This window comes from Cebus imitator, unplaced genomic scaffold (genome assembly GCF_001604975.1).
Source record: "Cebus imitator isolate Cc_AM_T3 unplaced genomic scaffold, Cebus_imitator-1.0 Scaffold215, whole genome shotgun sequence".
Lineage (NCBI taxonomy): Eukaryota > Metazoa > Chordata > Mammalia > Primates > Cebidae > Cebus > Cebus imitator.
Window position 1 is genome coordinate 759,369 of NW_016107530.1, and position 17,176 is coordinate 776,544.

Consider the following 17,176-nt stretch of genomic DNA (forward strand, 5'->3'; position numbering starts at 1 on the left):
GTCACTATAGGCATGTCTCCCACCCTGTCCCACATGTCCACAGACCTCTCCTCAGCCCTCAGAGCCTGGGACGCCTACTGGCTGTCCCTGGGCAGAGGACAGAGGGGTGAGGCGGGAGAGAGGAACCCTCTGCCTTACCTGAAACGATGGTGTAGCCAATGCCCCGGGGACGTCCTTTATCCTGGTCAATGGCGGTGATGATGCGCACCGTCGTGCCCTGGGCAGAAGAGAGGAGGGACTTCAGTTTGGGTCCCCTGGCTGCTGTCTTTCTTTGCAGCTGCCATGGCACCCACAGCTTCCCTCTCCAGGCTGACTCCTGGCTGCATGGGCAGCCCAGGAAGTCGGTGCCAAAGGCTCAGGCCTCAGCTGCCCTGGGCACACACTGACATTCCCAGGCAAACACCCTAGAGTCCATGGGGAGGCCCAGCCTTACGGATGCTGTCATTTTCCTTTCCCCTTCCCAAATCCCTTGTTCAGATGGACCACCATGGGAGAAAAACAGATGAGGAGCCACCAGTGAAGAGACAAGAGATCTGGTCTCTAGCTCAACCACCCATCACATTGCTGTGTGACCTTAGGGAAGTTGCTGCACCTTTCTGGCCTCACTTTCCCCCCATTTTAATAGGAATAACAGCAAAAGGCCTGGGACCTTGTTTTCACTGGGGTCTGAATAAAGGAGAAAATGATGGGTCAACTACTTCAGGGATGAAAGCATAAATCCTGAAAGCATGTATGTCGGGGGATGACTGTGGCAACTCAGGAGGCCTCCATGCTCCTAGCAACCATGGCCCACACAGCGTTGTGCCTGGCAATTCCTGCTTCGAATGGCTTTGCCCACACCCCTACTCATTCTCTCTGTAGCACTGGTAGAGAAGGGGCTAGAAGCTGGGACTAACAGGATGGGGAGCCAAGGGAACCCGTTACTGGGGAGCACAGTCTACGGCATGAAATCAAGGACATCTGTGCAGACAGCTGCCGCACCCATGTGGGGAGTGTGAATACACATATGGCTCAGATGGAGAAATGTACAAAAAAGGGAAGTCCACCTGGAGGAACTGGCAAGCAGTTGTACAAACCGCAACCTTCAGCATGGGTCATGAAGGATGAGTAGGAGTTTGCCAGGGATAGAACATGAAGAGGAAGGTGCTCTGGGTAGAAGGTAGAGCTCAGGCAAGTACTTGGAGGCATAAGATTGTTGTAGGAAGAGATCCTGGCATACAACTGGCACGTTCAAATATCAATTGATGGGCTGGCTGATTGGCTGAATACACAAATGAACGAACAAGAGAACTCTAAGGTCACTGCCACTACTCACTGAGTCATCCCTTGCCCAGGACAGCCTTTACCTGGCTCCCCAGGCCCTGTCACACCATGGCCAGTGCTGGCCATGCCTACCCCTCTGCCTGCCTGAGGCTCTGGCTCCAGGCCACTGTGTTCCCCTGCGTGATAGAAAGCAAGACAAGCCTGTCCCCACCCTCTAGGGAAACGTCAACCCTGGCATCTGCATGGCTAATGCAGGGCTCTGTGGCTGTGGCCACTTTTCTCCATTCACTGTTTATCAGCAGGAGGCTTAAGCCTACGCTGCAACCCCACCCCCATCTCCTGTGCAGAGATTTGTTCCCTGACACGCACACCCTCGGGTCTTTGGGGACAAGCTGCCCCTCCTCCAGCTCTATCCAGTCTCGCTGCCATGACACAGCAGGGGTATCCCCCACCTCACCCTCCCCAGGCACTGGTATCCCTTCATAGCAATTGCTCTGTGCTCTCCTGGACTGCCAGGATAACTGGGCCTGGGGCCCACCAGAGCACCACCCCAGAGAGTCACTAAGCAGTACTCTTCAGGGGCAGCAATATGTTTCAGGGCAGGGCTGGGCCGGGCCTGGGACAGTGATCCTCAGGAGGAGGTACAAGGGGGCTGGTGCAGGCCTGTGCAGAGGAGATCTGGTGGCAAAAGTGCCCTCAGTCCTCAGAGTCCATGCTGGGCTCCTGCGCAGGGCTGCCCACAGGCCTTCTGGGTGAGTGGGGCTCTGGGGAGGCCAGTGGGTTCTCCAGGACAGGAGAAGAGGGCCTCTTCTGACAAGAGTCATACCCGAGCTTCCATGAAGCAAGCTCTGACAGGCTCCTGGCAAAGTTTGGGGTTTCATCTCTTTTTGGGTAAATAAATCCAGTTTTAATAAAACCCTGAGCTTTTAATACAAGTGCAGCCAGAAAGACTGGAGATGTTATGAGAAGGAATTAGCAGGAAGGTGTAGGGGCTCCTGGGAGCCTACAGCTCTTGTTTCAGAGGCTCAGTGATTATATTTTCAATATACTGAAACTTATTTCCAAAGACAGGGGATGGAGAGGTGTAGCCATGCTCGGCCCAGAGCCAGCCTGGCTCCCAACGGCACGCTGCCTGCTGTGGTTCTCCAGGGAGCCCGTCCAGCTGGGGTGTGCGCCAGGGTGCGGCCTGCCAAGGGCTTCTGCCCTTCACTGGTACCCACGTTTCAGGAAGCAGGAAGCCTCCTGAGAGAGAGGCTCCAGTGTGCAGGCCTGCAGGGGCCCAGCTGCTTATGATGAGAGGAGCGGGCAAGCAGATGGTTAAGGGTCTGACTGTGCTGCCAGACTGTGTGCGTTCGAATCCTTTGGGTAAGTTACTGGTAACTGCTTGCTGCCTTGTTTCCCCCATCTATAAAATGGGTAAAAATCACAATCCCCACCCCTCAGCAGCTGATACATGCGAAGCAGTCAGAACAGCACCTGACACACAGTGAATGCCGTAAATGTGATCGTTACTATTAATTTGGGCCTGGAATCGCTGTGTGCATCTGATAACAACTCAGGGGCCTCTTCCCAGAAAATGCACATCCACATGGATTTCTCCAAAGAATTTCAGCAAACTCAGGCTCCCCAACAGCCCGTATTAATCATTTCTACCTAGAGGGAAGGGGGTTTCTGTGCATTGTGAGGACAGCTAGCAGCCTCCAGGGCAGAGGTGGCACTAGTGGAGCATCTGCGATGTGCCACTGTGGGGTGCACCCAGCAAGGTTCCCCCCTCTCTCTTTCCTCGTATGGGGCTACGTGTGAGCAAACTGAGGCTTAGAATGCTCAAGGATTTGCTGAGGGTCACAGGTGCAGTGGGGGGGGTGGAGGTTACTAGGGAATGGAGGGCCATGTGGGGTGGGCCTAGGAGACCCCATTGCTCTCTAGAGGTGAGGGCTCAGGGCTCTGCACCCAGTGGGTGTGCCAAGGTGAGGAGTGGGTGACGTGTGCGAGGCAGCCCCAGCCTATGAGGGCTGGGCAGTGGGGGCACAGTTGAGAGAAGCTGGACCTTTCCAGAAGGGACCATGTCTTTTCCCTCTGTGCTTGTCCCCTTCCAAAGATGCCCTCGTCAGGAAAGCTGGGGATGCAGGAGCCCAACCGGGTTGTGCCTGGCCTCAGGGGTCCATGTCCTCTTCCTCCTCAGCAAGCTCAGCTGGGACACCTCCCACCCCATTTCCATGATGGGATTAGGACTTGAAAGGTGAACGTGCAGCTTGCTTTGGGAGGAGGAGGCGTCCTTGCGGGGAGCAGGCTGGTGGGGGCTGAAGGGGACTTCCGATGAGAGCTGCCACAGCAGATTCTGAGGCAGAAAATCCTATTTCTCAGTCCTTAATTCCAGTCAATTCCAGTCGAAGGGCTGATAGGCATCGGCTGGCAGTAATTTGTGCAGTTTATCCGCTCTTTTCACCTTCTATCGGCCCTTCACTGACGGGCAGGCCGACATGCTGCTGCTCGAGTGAGGAAATTAAAATCTGATGCAATAATCCCAAATAAGAAGGATTTTATTAGGTAATATATACACTTTAGATGAGGCATGCTAGCCTGATACGCTGATAGGGGGAGGCGTACATGCTGTGAGCCGCAGATAAAGGGAGAGTGGGGAAGTGTCCAGTGGAGGCCCTGGGGCAGCAGAGGCAAGGCTGGGAATGGGGATGCCGGGATCCTCTGGCCTGGGAGGCAGAGCAGGCCCGGGTGACTGCAGCGCTAAATTAGGGTTCTACACTGTAAAGGGACATGGAGGGCCCAGATCAAGGCACAGAAACCAATTAGCAGCCAGGAAGGCTTAGGCCGGAAGTGCAGAGGAATCGGCCTACAGGAGGCAAGGGAACGAGAGAACTCCTCAAGTGTGGAGACCAGAGGAAGGACAGAGGCGTGTGGAGGCACAGGCGGATTCTGTGGGTGCCGGGCCAGGCTGGAGAGTCTGAAACCCTCGATGCACTGCCTTTTCTGGCTCCCCTGGCCCAGCCATAAGCCAAGCCACAGGGCTCAAACCTGCCCCACCCAGATTGGGGGTCCGGCAGCTCCTTGCGCATTGGTCTTAGTGCCCTTGTGAAGACAAAGGAACAACGTTGGCGAGGCAAAGGGACATCAAGATCCCCACGCCTGAGAGAGGAGAATCATAGCATATACCAACAGATGGAGCATCAGGAGACCAGGAGCTAAGGAGGGCAAGGGTCTTGTTTGCTGAGACTGAGGGGTAGCCCTAGCAAGAGCCTGTGGGATCATTTAGAGGGCAGAGGGTGTGGCTTAGCATAGGGCCTGCACATGGGACCAGCCTCATCAATGTCTGATGGGTGCATGAAAGGATGAACTACCGACTGAATAGGATGGACAGCTCAGAAATCTGTAGTTCTGAAATAAAAGCATGCAATGGTTAAACTTATTTATTGCACTAAATACTAAAAAACATACTAGAAAAAGAACAATCCAGGGGTCTCAGGGGACACTCACACCAGGAACACACCTCATGCCAACTATTACGACTCTGAAAGGAAGCTGAAGCTGGGAGCCCCAACCCAGCCTGGCTACCGTAACTGACCAGGTCACTGCCCAGCGTGGCTGAATGTCTGCTACTTGGCAACACTTGCTATGTGTTTTACGTGCATTATCTCCAACTGTTAAAACCCTGAGGTGAGGGAGGCACCACTGCAGGCACTATTAGCCCCCTTTCCCAGTGAGGAGCTGGTCAGGAGGCCATGTGACTTAGCCGGAGTGAGGATATGGCAGTGTGGGACTCCTCTGAGCTCCTCTGGCTGCCTGGCCACCACCGTGTCCTGTACTTCAATCTAGTTGGCCTTGGGCATCTTCTCTGCACTTAGCCCTGGGTACGATGCTCTGTAGACCCAAAGGAAGGCTGAGATCACGTCCCAGAGACTCAAGTGCCTTGAATACTGGGGGCTCAGAAATAACCCACATATATAGGTAACATTGCAGGTGAAACTATAATTAAGTGGAAAATTATGTGGCATGGAGAGAGTCAATTCTACCAGGGTTGAGGGAGAGGATTTGCTATCTCTGGGACAGGTGGGGAAGAAGCCAGGGGAAAATTCCTAAGAAAAAGAGTGAACTGGGAACCAATGGGTAGGTGGACTCTGGGCTGGCAACGAGAGCAGGCATGGGGTGGAGAGGGTGCAGGACAATGAGTGTGCTGGTCTGCCCAGGGCAAAGGTGCCTGTTCATCTGTCCATCCCGTAACTACCTCCTGAGCACACACTGTGTGCTATCCCCATAGCAGACCCAGATCCTGCAAGACTGCACACTTCCAGTCTATCATGGAAGCAGAGTGGAGGCAAGGTGTTCAAGAGTGCTGAGCACTCAGGAGACGTCCAGGGGCCATGGGCAGATTGTGAGCACTGTCTCATCAGGAAACAGCACATCAGGGCTGACCTGATGCTGAGAAGGCAACGGCCTGGCTAAAGGCAGAGAGAAAGGGGGCTGGGAAATTCATGGGAAATGGGCTGGGCCGGGCTGAGAAGAGACAGCCTTTGGTCTCAAAATCTGAGGCTCCCAGTGCCCACAGAATGCTAAGAAAGAGAAAGCCAGGGAATCGGGGGCATTGATCTGTCCCCCTCCACTCTCAAAGCAGCTTCAAACACTCAACAGTAGCAGGCTAGAAAGGATCTTGCTTCTTAGAGCCTCCCTTTACACCTGCCCCAAGAAGGAAGTGGCCAAATGCCAGCACCACACACGAGGAGACTGGGGCCTTGTGCTGTGAAGGGGCCGCCATGGTCTCCAAGTGAGGGGTCAGGCCTAGGAGCACAGCCTGCACCCCAGTCAAGGCAAGCTTGCCTGTCACTCAATTCTGTGAGCCTGTGCAGAGGTGTGGGTGGGGCCCTGAACACCACGAGCCTCAGGCGGATGCCCCACTTTGCTCTCAAAGCTGAGTTCTTCCTGTAAGCACATTGAATTCCCTCAAAAGAAGGGGCTAATTTTTCTTCCCACAAATGCTGTTCCCTAAGCTGATGTCCAGGGATTGTGTCTGCCCAGAGGAGGTGTCTTTTTCCAATTTTTCATCCGAGAGCCGGTGTTACATTCAAGTTTGCACAGACGCACGAATGGTTACGAGACTAGACATGCCTCCCGTTGCCCTCCTGGCCCGCAGCTGAGCAAAGCTGCCCCATCCACACCCTTGCAGAGTGGGCCGAGGCAGGCTTTGTCCTCTAAGACACCCATAGGTAGCCGATCTACAGGCTATCTATGACCTTGAACACACCAGGAAAGTTAGGAGCCTTTCTTAGAAACCTGGACTTAAGAAATCCAAAGACTGAGCATTAGGGAGGGCGACAGGAGCTGCAGGCTCGCAGGGAAGAGCCGGGGCCAAGAGGACTCTTGAAGAAGGGTGGCTGCCACCATCTCGGGCAGTGCTGATCAGCAGAGAGAGACAGACTCACAGGTCAGGGGCACGGCTGAACCACACTGATGCTGTGTGGAGCCAGGCTATGTCCAGATCCATTCTCCAGCCCAGGCTGGATTTTGTACAGTATCCCCATCCCTGCACTTAAGTCTGCCTGAATGGCTCCCCATTATTTGCCCTAGAAGTCTTTGTTCTTTGCTACATGGAACCCCTGCGGTAGAGTGAGAGGGTGAAGAGATGGGTGTGGCATGAAGAGAGGCTGAGGTTTCACTGTGCCAGGACACCCATCACTGCCATGCACAAGGACCGGGCAGGAGCCAAGGAGGAGCCTGGCCCACTAACAGGGCCCACCATTCACAGGAGCGTAGAAGGAAGCCCCTCAGGGCCAGGGGGTCTTACCGGAGGAGAATGCTCGTAGATGTTGGTGCTGTAAGGCAGGTTGATGAAGATGGGGTCCATGTCCTGGACGTCTGTGATGATGATGGCCAAGTTGGCCAGGGTGGATAGAGGCCTGGTCTTGTCTTGATCCTTAGAAAGCAGAGAGAACACATAGCCTGAGGCTGAGGGATGCTGGGGACACTCACACACATACATACACACACACAGACCTGTACCATGTGGCACATATGTGCAAATACATGGACATGCGCATACACACCCATGCACTTGCATTCCTGCAGGGAAGGGCTGAGAAAAAGGAAGCTTAAGAACTTCTAAGAACCCACGGTGATTTCTGAGCTGCACAGGAAAACACAAACAGCGTCCCCAAGGTCCAGAAAAAGGCAGCTTATCCAGAGTGAGAGCAGTGCTGGGGTACAGCTAGACCTCCAGCCCCTATCAGCCCAGGCCTGGGACCTCTGGTGGTGGGATGACTAGCATCGGGTAGACATGGAGCCACGCTCAGCCCCTTTGCTGTGTTCAGCTGGGAGCCACCACCTCTCTCTGTGCCCACTTCCTGCCCCTACTCAGCCCAGGGCAGCAGGGGATTGACTAGGATGGGGACTCCTCGGAAGAGGGGACACAGAGGGGATTACTCTGGCATCTGTGTCTCTGAGTCCCTTGCTCTGGGCTGGGGATTTACTGGTCAAGTGACTTTTCCCAGTCTAACCAGCAGGGGGAGCTCCAGGGTCTGTGACATTTGGGGGACTCTAGGCAAGAATCCTGAGAGCTCAGGCGGGCCATCTCCCTGTAGCCAGGCAAACAATATTTAAACCGTCAGTTGGGAATTACATTCTATAAAACCTCGCCAATGCATCTGTAATCCCAGCTACTGAGGAGGCTGAGGTGGCACAATAACTTGAGCCCAGGAGTGCGAGGCTGTTATGCACCAAGATGGCACCTGTGAATAGCCACTGCACTCCAGCCTGGGCAACATAGCAAGACCCCCATCTCAAAAAAAAATTTTTTTTAATGCTTGGCAAGAAAGAAAACCCCAAATCTATCTTCTACTGTTTAAGTAGCCTGTTGCAACTGAATAACAATAGCCAGCAATAATAGCAACTGCAGCTTTGTACAGATGACATGGCAGGCACTGAGCAGGCATTTCACTCTCATGTGACGTTATGATGAGCCCATTATCCAGGTGAGTTAACAGAGACTCAGAGAGCCTGAGTAACTTGCCCACAGTCATACAACTTATAACTATGTAGCCAGAACTCAAACTCAGATCCTTTCACACAAAAATTTTCCATTAACAGTTTTGACTTGGGGTTCTAACATCAGTTCAGTCTCTTAATTTGCTGGGTAACCTCAAATGAGTTCTTTCTCCCCCTGGGAATCTGATGTCCTTTTCTGTGAGATGAAGGGTCTCAAGTGAATGACCTCTAAGGCCCCTCGGGCTTGCACATTCTCTGAACAAAGATTTGAGGAGCGACTGTCCCCAGGTTAGATCTCCCTTGGTTTATGTGGGGTGACTTGAATGATGCAAGGCATTCCTGATGTTCCAAGAAGCCTGGTGCCTGCTTCTGGCCTGCAGAGATGGAGCTGCGGTGCCTGGGAGGAGAAGGGAGGGCTGGCTGTCTTTTGGAATCCTCAGGGGCAGCCAAGGAGGGTGGGAGGGCCTTCGGGGGTGGCAGTGGGTGCTGCAAGGAAGAGGAAGGTCTGGAACCAGGAGGTGAGCAGAGAGGCTCTCAGGGGACAGCCTCTCAAGCTGTAGGATTGGGGCCTGCAGCGCAGGCTTGGGCACTGCTCATGGGGAGAGCTCCCAGCCGGGACCTCAATGACCACCAGGCACCCAGGGCTAGAGGGGGAGGGTCAAAAAAAGTCCCCTGACCCCTTGGACAGGGGATGCCAGGGACTCTGATTTGCCATGACCAGGCTTTTGCAGGCAGCTGGCTTTTGTCCACTCTGGCACAGGCCCTCTGTCCCATACCTGGAGCTGCAGTCCTATTCATGCCACAAATGCCCATGCCTAGCCCACTCTGGACTTTGTGGTGGGGAAAGGGGAGGCATCCCGGCAGGCTCACAGCTGTGACTCTGGGGCCCACGGCTCTCAGAAGCTTGTTCCCAGAGGATGCCTCAATTTCCCCACCCTGGTACCTGCTCAGTGGTGGCCGGGAACTCACATTGTTCTCGTGATGCCAGGCACGAGAATCTCCTTCCTCGGGGGAAGTGCTCAGCAGGCAAGGGCACAGCGCCAGCTCCAAGAAGGACTCGGTGTCAGCTCCTCCAGAAGCAAGGGAGAAGCCATCTAGAGAGGTACTTCTAGGGCACCTCCCGTTTTGCTGCTTCCAAACCTGATTTCTGGGAGCATAACAGCAATTCAACTGTATTCATCATCCCAGCTGGAGCCCAGGCCTCTTGATAGGCTGCCACCCAGATTCTTGCCTGTGCCCAGCTCTGGTCTATTCCCCATGGTCCAAAGCCACTTTTGTGGTGGATGGAAATTATCCCACAGTGGGCAAGCATCTGTACGTTTCTGGGCTCAGGTGTGTGCAAACACTGTGGTGGAGGGGCAGCGCATGTGTGGGTACCGGGCTGCATGGAAGGTACACACAAACGTGTACAAAAAGCGGGCTTGCAAATCCCCTGGACCCCCGAAGTCAGTTTTACAAACAGCAGCACACACCTCCTCCCAGGCAACTAACACTTCACGAGGGGAGAAGGAAAGAATGTGAGTGTCGCCTGCAGTGACCTCTCCACAAGCACTGGGCCAGGGACAAACAACTGGCTCTTGACACCTCTCTGCATCTTGGCCAAGCCTTGGGGCACCCCATCTTTCAAAACTGGGTTCTTGATTCAGTTCAGATCCAGAGCCTTGGATCTGGACCCCGTGACCTGGCAAGGAGAGCCCCCAGCGCTGCCAGCAGCCTGCTCAACAGCTACATGGGCCCGGAGTGGATGCTGTGTGTCGGGCAGGTGGGTCCTGGAGGGTCAAGAGGGACTTATGGTTTTTTGCTATTGGTGTAAGCTTTGCTAACAGAATCTAAGGGACAATAGGACAGCTTCCGGCCCTGCTGCCAGCAGATGACTCCAGCTATGCCCTGAGGCAGCAGCTGGGAGCAGGGAGAAGGGGCCGGCAGGGGGAGGACCCTATTTAGGGTGTGGCTTGCCTGTTCCCCAGGATCTCCCAAACAGCTGGCACAAAGGGCATGCTGTGATGTTCTGGAGACCTGGAGACGTCTAGCCATGAGGCATGGTGGTCAGGGCACTGGACTAAGAGGTAAACAAACTAGGTTTGGGTTCTTGCTCCCCTACTACTCATGGGTTGTGTAACTCTCAACAGAGTCAGCCATCAGATGGGATAATTACCCTCTCCTGCCTTCTGCCCTTGGCTCACTCATCTTAGAATTCCCAGGGGCCAGTAGCGTGCTTGGTACAGAGGGGTGCTGCGGAATGTCACCACTCCATGGAGTAGAGCCAGGATGCCTGAATGCCTCTGGGCCCTGTATGGTGGATGGTGTCAGGACACAGCTGGGTGAACACCTCTGTCCTATGTCCTAAAGAGCAAGAGGCGCCCTGCATTAAGAACGTCTCAAGGAGGTTACCCGAGCAGGCTCTGGAGTCAGGATACTAGGTGAACATGGAAAGTCACTGAATTGTTCCTGTGCCTCAGTCTTCTCATCTGCAAAATGGGTGTCTTAACAATAGTTTTGACACAGGGCTGCTTGAGGTTTAAAGTCCATTCGAGTGCTCAGCACAGTGCCAGGGACACAGCACAAAGCCTCAGTAACGCTGGCTTCAGGGCTACCATTACCCTCAATGGTAGATGTGAAGATTCTCAAGTGTGTGCAACTGAGACAATGTCCCATGGGACTGCCCCATCGCTCTCTCCCAGCGTGGGAAGAGGCAGCTGGGACTGCGGGGCCCCAGTGTGGAGACTCACTGTGGCATTGACTGTAAGCTGGTAGGCCTGGGTGGTCTCGTAATCCAGCTCCCGGATCACCGTGACGATACCGCGGGCGCTGTCAATGGCGAAGAACTGGGAGGGGGGCTGGAAGGAGTAGAGGACGCTGCCCCCTGCCCCCAAGTCAGGGTCCGTGGCGTTCACGATGAAGATGGGCGTCCCCACTGGTGTGTTCTGGGGATGAGAGCACAGCAAGCACAAGGGTGAGCCAGCGCGGGGCAGCTGCTGCCAGCATGACGAGTCCCCCAAAGCCCATTCGCCACATCCCCTAGCCAACCAGACCCCAGGCTCTGGCATTTTCATTCCAGGAGGGTGCCGAGAATTTAAAATGCAGTATCTTTTTTTTTCTCTCTTCATTTTTTCGTGGCTTCCTGGTGGCTGTAAGAACACCAGTTCCAAAGATGATTTGTTTATCCTAGAGTTCTGGATGAGGGGGTCTTTGAGTCCCCAAACCCATTTCTTGGCAGTTTTGCTTCCTCTGTCAAATGCCCTTTAGCTGCCCAAGCTGCAGGTCTTCTTTCTGGGGACCCAACTCAGCCCTCCCTCCTGGCAGCCCTTCACAGACAGACCACATGCTTAATGCAGCGGTGCTCTTTATGGGGCCCGTGGTCAGGCTGCAAAGGGCCCTCAGAGAACAATGCCCTGGGGCTGCTGAGGCTTCTGTCTGGGTTTGTGGATTCACCCCCATCAGCAGGCAAGTGTCAACCTGAATGAGCAGGTTCACGTCCTGCCTGTTCCAACCACTCGATGCAGGGGCTCCCTTTCCTCCTCACCATCCATGACTACCCAGTGCCCTTTGCATAGAATACAGGCTGTCGTGGTCCATCCCGGTCTTCCCCCTCACATTTTATCTCCTGGTGGCATGAAGCTATTTGTTCTTCTTGAACCCAGCAGGCTCCCTCACACCTCTGGACGTCTGAATGTGCTTCTCCTTTGCTAGGTTCCCCTGCCCTAGCTGCTTGGAAGATGCTTATTCCCTCCAGAGCAGAATCAAGTCTGCAAGGGGGCAGTGCAGACAAATGCTAGAGTTTCAGGGATGGACAGACCATTTGTTGGAATCCCAGCCTCGCTGTGTGTCTTTGGGTTAATTACATAATATCTCTGATCCTTAATCCCTTCTCTGTGCACTGAAGCTAATCATATTGCATAGAGTTAGTGTGAAGAATACTTAAGCTCGTGAGTGTAAACATTCCAGCACATAAGTGCTCAGAAGACGGGAGGTGCGATTTTAATTTCTGGAAACTTGGAGGGGCACAGACAAGGGACCTTCAACGGTGGGGCAGGCAGGTGTCAAGAAGCACTGATATTCACGGTACCGTCCAGCGCACTCCCTGTCTACCCACTCCTCTTGCCCCATGATCCGCCCACGGCTGCCTTTCCTCAACCCCCAGGCCCCATGGAGTGCATCTCCAGGCTCTCTTGCTGGCTGGCTTCTAGTTAGCTTCTGCCAATGGGAAGTTCCGGGAGGAGCTCCCAGAGCAAGAGAAGGAGTTTGGGGTCTTACTTCTCCACCCCCTCTAGTTTCAGCCCAGCAGGCTCTCCTCCCCAGCCCCAACTCTCAGTGGGCTCTGGGAACACCATTTTCCTCTCCTTCTCCCTTCAGCCCAGAGGGTAGTGAGAACTTGGCCCTGTTGCTAAGCCCTCGGTGCCTTAGCATCCCTTATTTCTACCCCCACCCCGCCCACTCCTCTGTGACTAGTCTCCTCATGGAAATGCCTTTATTGAAACTACCTGAAATTAACTCTTTCCTGCTGGGACCCTGGTGGATACAGGTACCCTGAAAATACATGCCCTGATTCACCACATACAAAGCCCTGGACACCCAGGTTCCCTGGTGCTGAGCTCAGTGAAGCCAGCCTTACCCCGACATGCCCTCCTGGGTGACACTGGCCTTGCAGAGATCTTTCTGAGGCTCTCAGCTAACCCACAGTTCTTGATCCTGCCCTCTTTCTCTCTGTAGATCACACATAAGTGCCAAAGCCAGCTCCATGAATCCAGAATGAAACACTTCATGGGGGCCCATGGTTCCTGTCACAAGAAGTGGTGGCCACATTCTGATTTCAGAGCTGCCAGCCCCTGTGTGGTTGCCGGCCCGCACTTCAGAGCACTTGGCCAGTCTACTCAACACACCCTGCAAGAAGCCGGCACCCAGAGGAGAGGAACGGCTCCCGCGAGACGTCAGCTCTCCAGCTCCCTGCCTCAGGGAGGCGAGGACATTTGACTTTCCATACCGCATGGTCCTGCAGGGAAGGCTCTCTGATCTTTCTGCATCTGATCAGAGGATTTAAGAGCAAGATTCAGGAAACGGTGGAGAAGGGGAAAAAGAAGTGATGGTTTCCAGTCTGACCTTCTTGGATTATGTTTCATGCCCTGTGGTGAAAACCCATTTAATTTCTGCATAACTCAGAGAAGGTTTTACATGGGCTTGGCAAAGAGCCATTCATATACTTGGAAGGGACAAACTATTGGAGAGAAAAGAATGCTGACTTCATGCATTTCAGGTCCTGGGCACCATGCTCTATCAGGGAAGTAGATGGGGGCGCTCATCAGCACATACAAGTGGGGCTTCTCCGAGCACCCAGCTGCTGTTCCTTGGAAATGCACAGACATGCACACAGGTCTGCAGACTCAATGCAAGCAGATTTGCTTTGTGGGCCAGGTGCATCTGGGTTTCCAAGTAGGCTACCAGGAGCCACACTTGGTGGCTTAGAGCATGAATTCTGAGTTAGACTCCCTCACTTTGAGTCTGGGCCTTTCCTCTGGGAAAGCTCAGACACATGCTATTAAAACTCTTTTTGGCCTCAGTTTCCTCATCTGTAAAATGGAGCTGTTAGTAGTTCCTACTCCCTAGGGTTGTTATGAGAAAGAATTATATGAGATAAGGTGTGAAAAAAAGAGTCTCCCTGGGCCAGACACATGGCAATATTGAGCAATACTCGATAAATGGTAATTGTATTTATTACTATAGTAATAAAATACCATTACAGGCAGGGTGAGATGAGCCCCATGGAAAGGGGGAAGTACTAGAAATAGCATAAACAGTTGATGTATTTCTTCACCATGAACTTGGGACAAATGGGTACCTTACAGTTCAGAAAGAGAACATCTCTGATTGGATCCTGGCTGCCGAAGACAGGAAGAGGATGGAAGAGCCCCAGGAGCCCCTCCCAAATGGGTTTGAGAGCCTGTGAGGGGAGGGATCTAAGGCAGGGGTGAGAGGGGCACTGGGAGGCCTTGGAAGCTCCTAAGCCAGGAAGCCAGTCCTGACCATACACCACCCTGGGATGGCTGGAAGGCAGGAGCTGGAAGGATCCGTGGGGTCATCTAGTCCGGCCTCCCCATTTCCTAGGGTAGGCTACAGATGTGAAAATGAGCCCAGAGAGGGGACGTGCCTTGCTCCAGGTTTCGCAGGTGGCAGAGACTGTGAGTGGAAATCGGGCGACTTGAATCATACAAAGTGCTCTCTTTACCCCACCAAAGAGATGCCAGCCGCTGCCTCCCCGCCCCCCTTCCCTCCAAGAACAGCTGCTCCCTATGACCACAGCTCTGCTCTAGGTGATGGGTCTAGGCACTCATGTTTGTTCCAAGTGGCTTCAGACCCAGGACACATCAATCAGATAGGGCCTGAGAAATTAAATAAGTTTTCTCTGAGAATCTGAAAAGAATGATCTTTGTTATCCGGCTGGCTTGGGCACCAGGACAGGCTGAAAGCCACACACAAGCCACAGTTACAGGGTGGCAGAGATGCCACGGGCAGTCAGAGGAAGCCCACCTGCAGCAAGGGGAGCAGAGCACAGTGCAGGAGAGAAAATGGTGATGAGGGCCTCCGAGAGCCTCCCGCCCTGGCCGTCCCAGGCCCCGCTGACTTTGTCTCCTGTCTGTGGCTGCGGTGCTGTGACCTGCCTAGGCCGTCCTTTCTGTGGGCACCCCACTTGCTCATGCCGGCCTGCATAGGTCTCAGCTCCTTGCTCCTGCCAACAGAACATGCCCAGCCACAGGCAGAGACTCCTCATTTCCACGGCACTGCCCAAGGCTCGCCCTGACCCTCTGCTGATGGGATTCTACCTCTTTAACGCCCACAGCAAACAAAGCACCAGGCCACCGCTCCTGGACTGCTAATGAGGGCACAGTGCCTGCCACACGAGGCTGCAGGCTACAGTGGGGAGAAGAATAAAGGGGTCTGGGTGAATGCCGGCTCCCTCTGCTTTTTAACTGTCCCCAGACGCTCCTTTTAACATGCAAATCCAGACGGCAGGCAATTATCAGCATGCTGGTGGAGAGATGGCCGGACAGGCAAGGGAGGCTTGATCATGGGCTGGACACAGTCAGCCAGGATAGGCCTAGAGGAGAGGTGCTCGGCAAGGCCAGGCTCTGCTGTTCGAGGACAAGGAGAACGGGTGGAAGGTGTCACTAGGGTTGGGGCTCAGGGTGTACAGAACCATGGGCTGGAGTTGTGGAAGCAGCACCTAGAGGCCCGTTTCAGCTGGGGGTAGGGTCAGCTCTCTCCAGGGTCCTCTCTAGGGCAGCTTCTCCTCACACCTCCATTGTGGAGACTGGCCCTGGGCCCACCTTCTTGCTGGAAGGGAGCAGTTGTGGACTTTGGAAGAATGACCCCATGGGGCATGATGACTTCTGCTTCTGCGGGAGGCCTCCTGACATGCTTCTCTGCCCCACCCCAGCTTTCCTCCTCCCTTCCTTCATGGTACCCCCCTGCCCAGTCCCACCTACCCTCTTACAGCTTCTGGGCCATTCAAAGGAAGTCTCCCCACATGCACACCCATGCCTTCAGGGGACCGGGGAGCATGTCTAGGCATTATCCCTTTCCACATTCCTGCATCTGCCAGGTTGTCCCTCTCAGCAAGTGACCTGCACCATGCAGGTCGCAGGCAGGGCAGGTCCTGCGTCTTCCAGCTCCCATTTAAGCTCCACATCTCTTCTGATGGACCTGCTGTAAATGGGCCACCCTGTGCAATTCAGAGACAAATAAATCTTTTTGCTACTCCTGGGGTGACAAGGGAATAGACTCTGGGAAAGTTCTGCCGTGCAAAGGATCTTGTTCGTTAATAATAATGATAAATAGCTCACTTCTCACATGCAGTGTGAGTTACATTACACTCCAGGCCTCTCCAGAGGTGGCTCGGGTGCTCACTGGAACAGGGTGAGGGAGCGTGTGCAGCGAGGGAGAAAAGGCCAGAGGGAGAGGGGCAGAGAGGCAGGAAGGAGGAACCGGAGGAGACAGCAGTAAAGGAAGGGGGAGGGAGGAGGGGCAGGGAGGAGGGGGAGCACCTGGACACACAGAAAAATAGGGTGAGAGCAGTGAGGGGCAGGACTGAGGGCCAGAGTGAAAATGGGATGAAGAGGAAAGAGAATTTGCAAAAGAAAGGGGAGGAAAGAAAATCTGCGGAGGAAAGAACGAACTGAGATAGGGAAAAAAAAGAGAGACGTAGAGGAAAAGTTATGAACAGAGGAAAAGGTGTACAAAAATTAAGCAGTGAGGGAAAAGAAGACAGGAGAGAGAAAGAAAAGAAGGACGTCATAGCCCCTCATCTTTGGGGTGCACCCGGTCCCTTCACTCCTGTAAGATTTATGCTGTACCCGTGACCAAACTTTGGCAAAAAGCCAAATCTCCATCATAGATGCCATCTTTAAAGGTGTTATTAATATTTATGGAATGCTTGCTAGATGCTGCTACAGTCTTTAATATCTTATTATAGAGCCTGTTATAAAATGCATTAGTAATAAATTCCTGACAGATGGAGTTCTGACAAGGTGCAGGCGCCTCAGTGGATCAGAGCTGGGAACAGAGCTTCCTGTGCTGCTCAGAGGCTAAGCCGCTGCCCCCCGGGGCTGGGTGGGGGAGGGGAGAGGGGTTACCAGGATTCCACCCTTCCCATCCTCTGCCCTCAGTTGCATTTTTACACACCTTCACTCCCTGCTTCCTTTTCCCAGATGGGGAAAATGGAAGCTCAGAGAAATGAAGCCACATGTCCAAGGTCACACAGATTTTAAGTAGTGGAATCAGGATTCGAAGTTGGGTCACCTTTCTGTGCCCAGACCTCAGGGTTCCAGAGATGCGGATGGAGAGTGGGCTCAGAGCCTCTCCTCAAGTGGGACTTCCCAGTCTGGAAGGGCTGGGGGTGAGGGTCGCAGCTGAAAAGGCCTCTAGGTAAGGGAAC

At 53.9% G+C, this 17,176-nt stretch overlaps 1 protein-coding gene across 4 annotated transcripts in view; it reads right to left on the reverse strand.

Moving 5' to 3' along the window:
• Positions 1–17,176, reverse strand: part of CDH23 (cadherin related 23) — a 420,778-nt gene that overhangs the window by 240,402 nt on the left and 163,200 nt on the right. For all 4 annotated transcript variants that reach the window (XM_037745824.1, XM_037745823.1, XM_017548835.2 and 1 more), the window contains exons 7-9: positions 10,980–11,174; positions 7,055–7,183; positions 139–217 (exon numbers count right to left, since the gene is read on the reverse strand). In XM_037745824.1, coding sequence (XP_037601752.1) covers positions 139–217; positions 7,055–7,183; positions 10,980–11,174 — 403 coding nt within the window. The remainder of the gene's footprint in view (positions 1–138; positions 218–7,054; positions 7,184–10,979; positions 11,175–17,176) is intronic.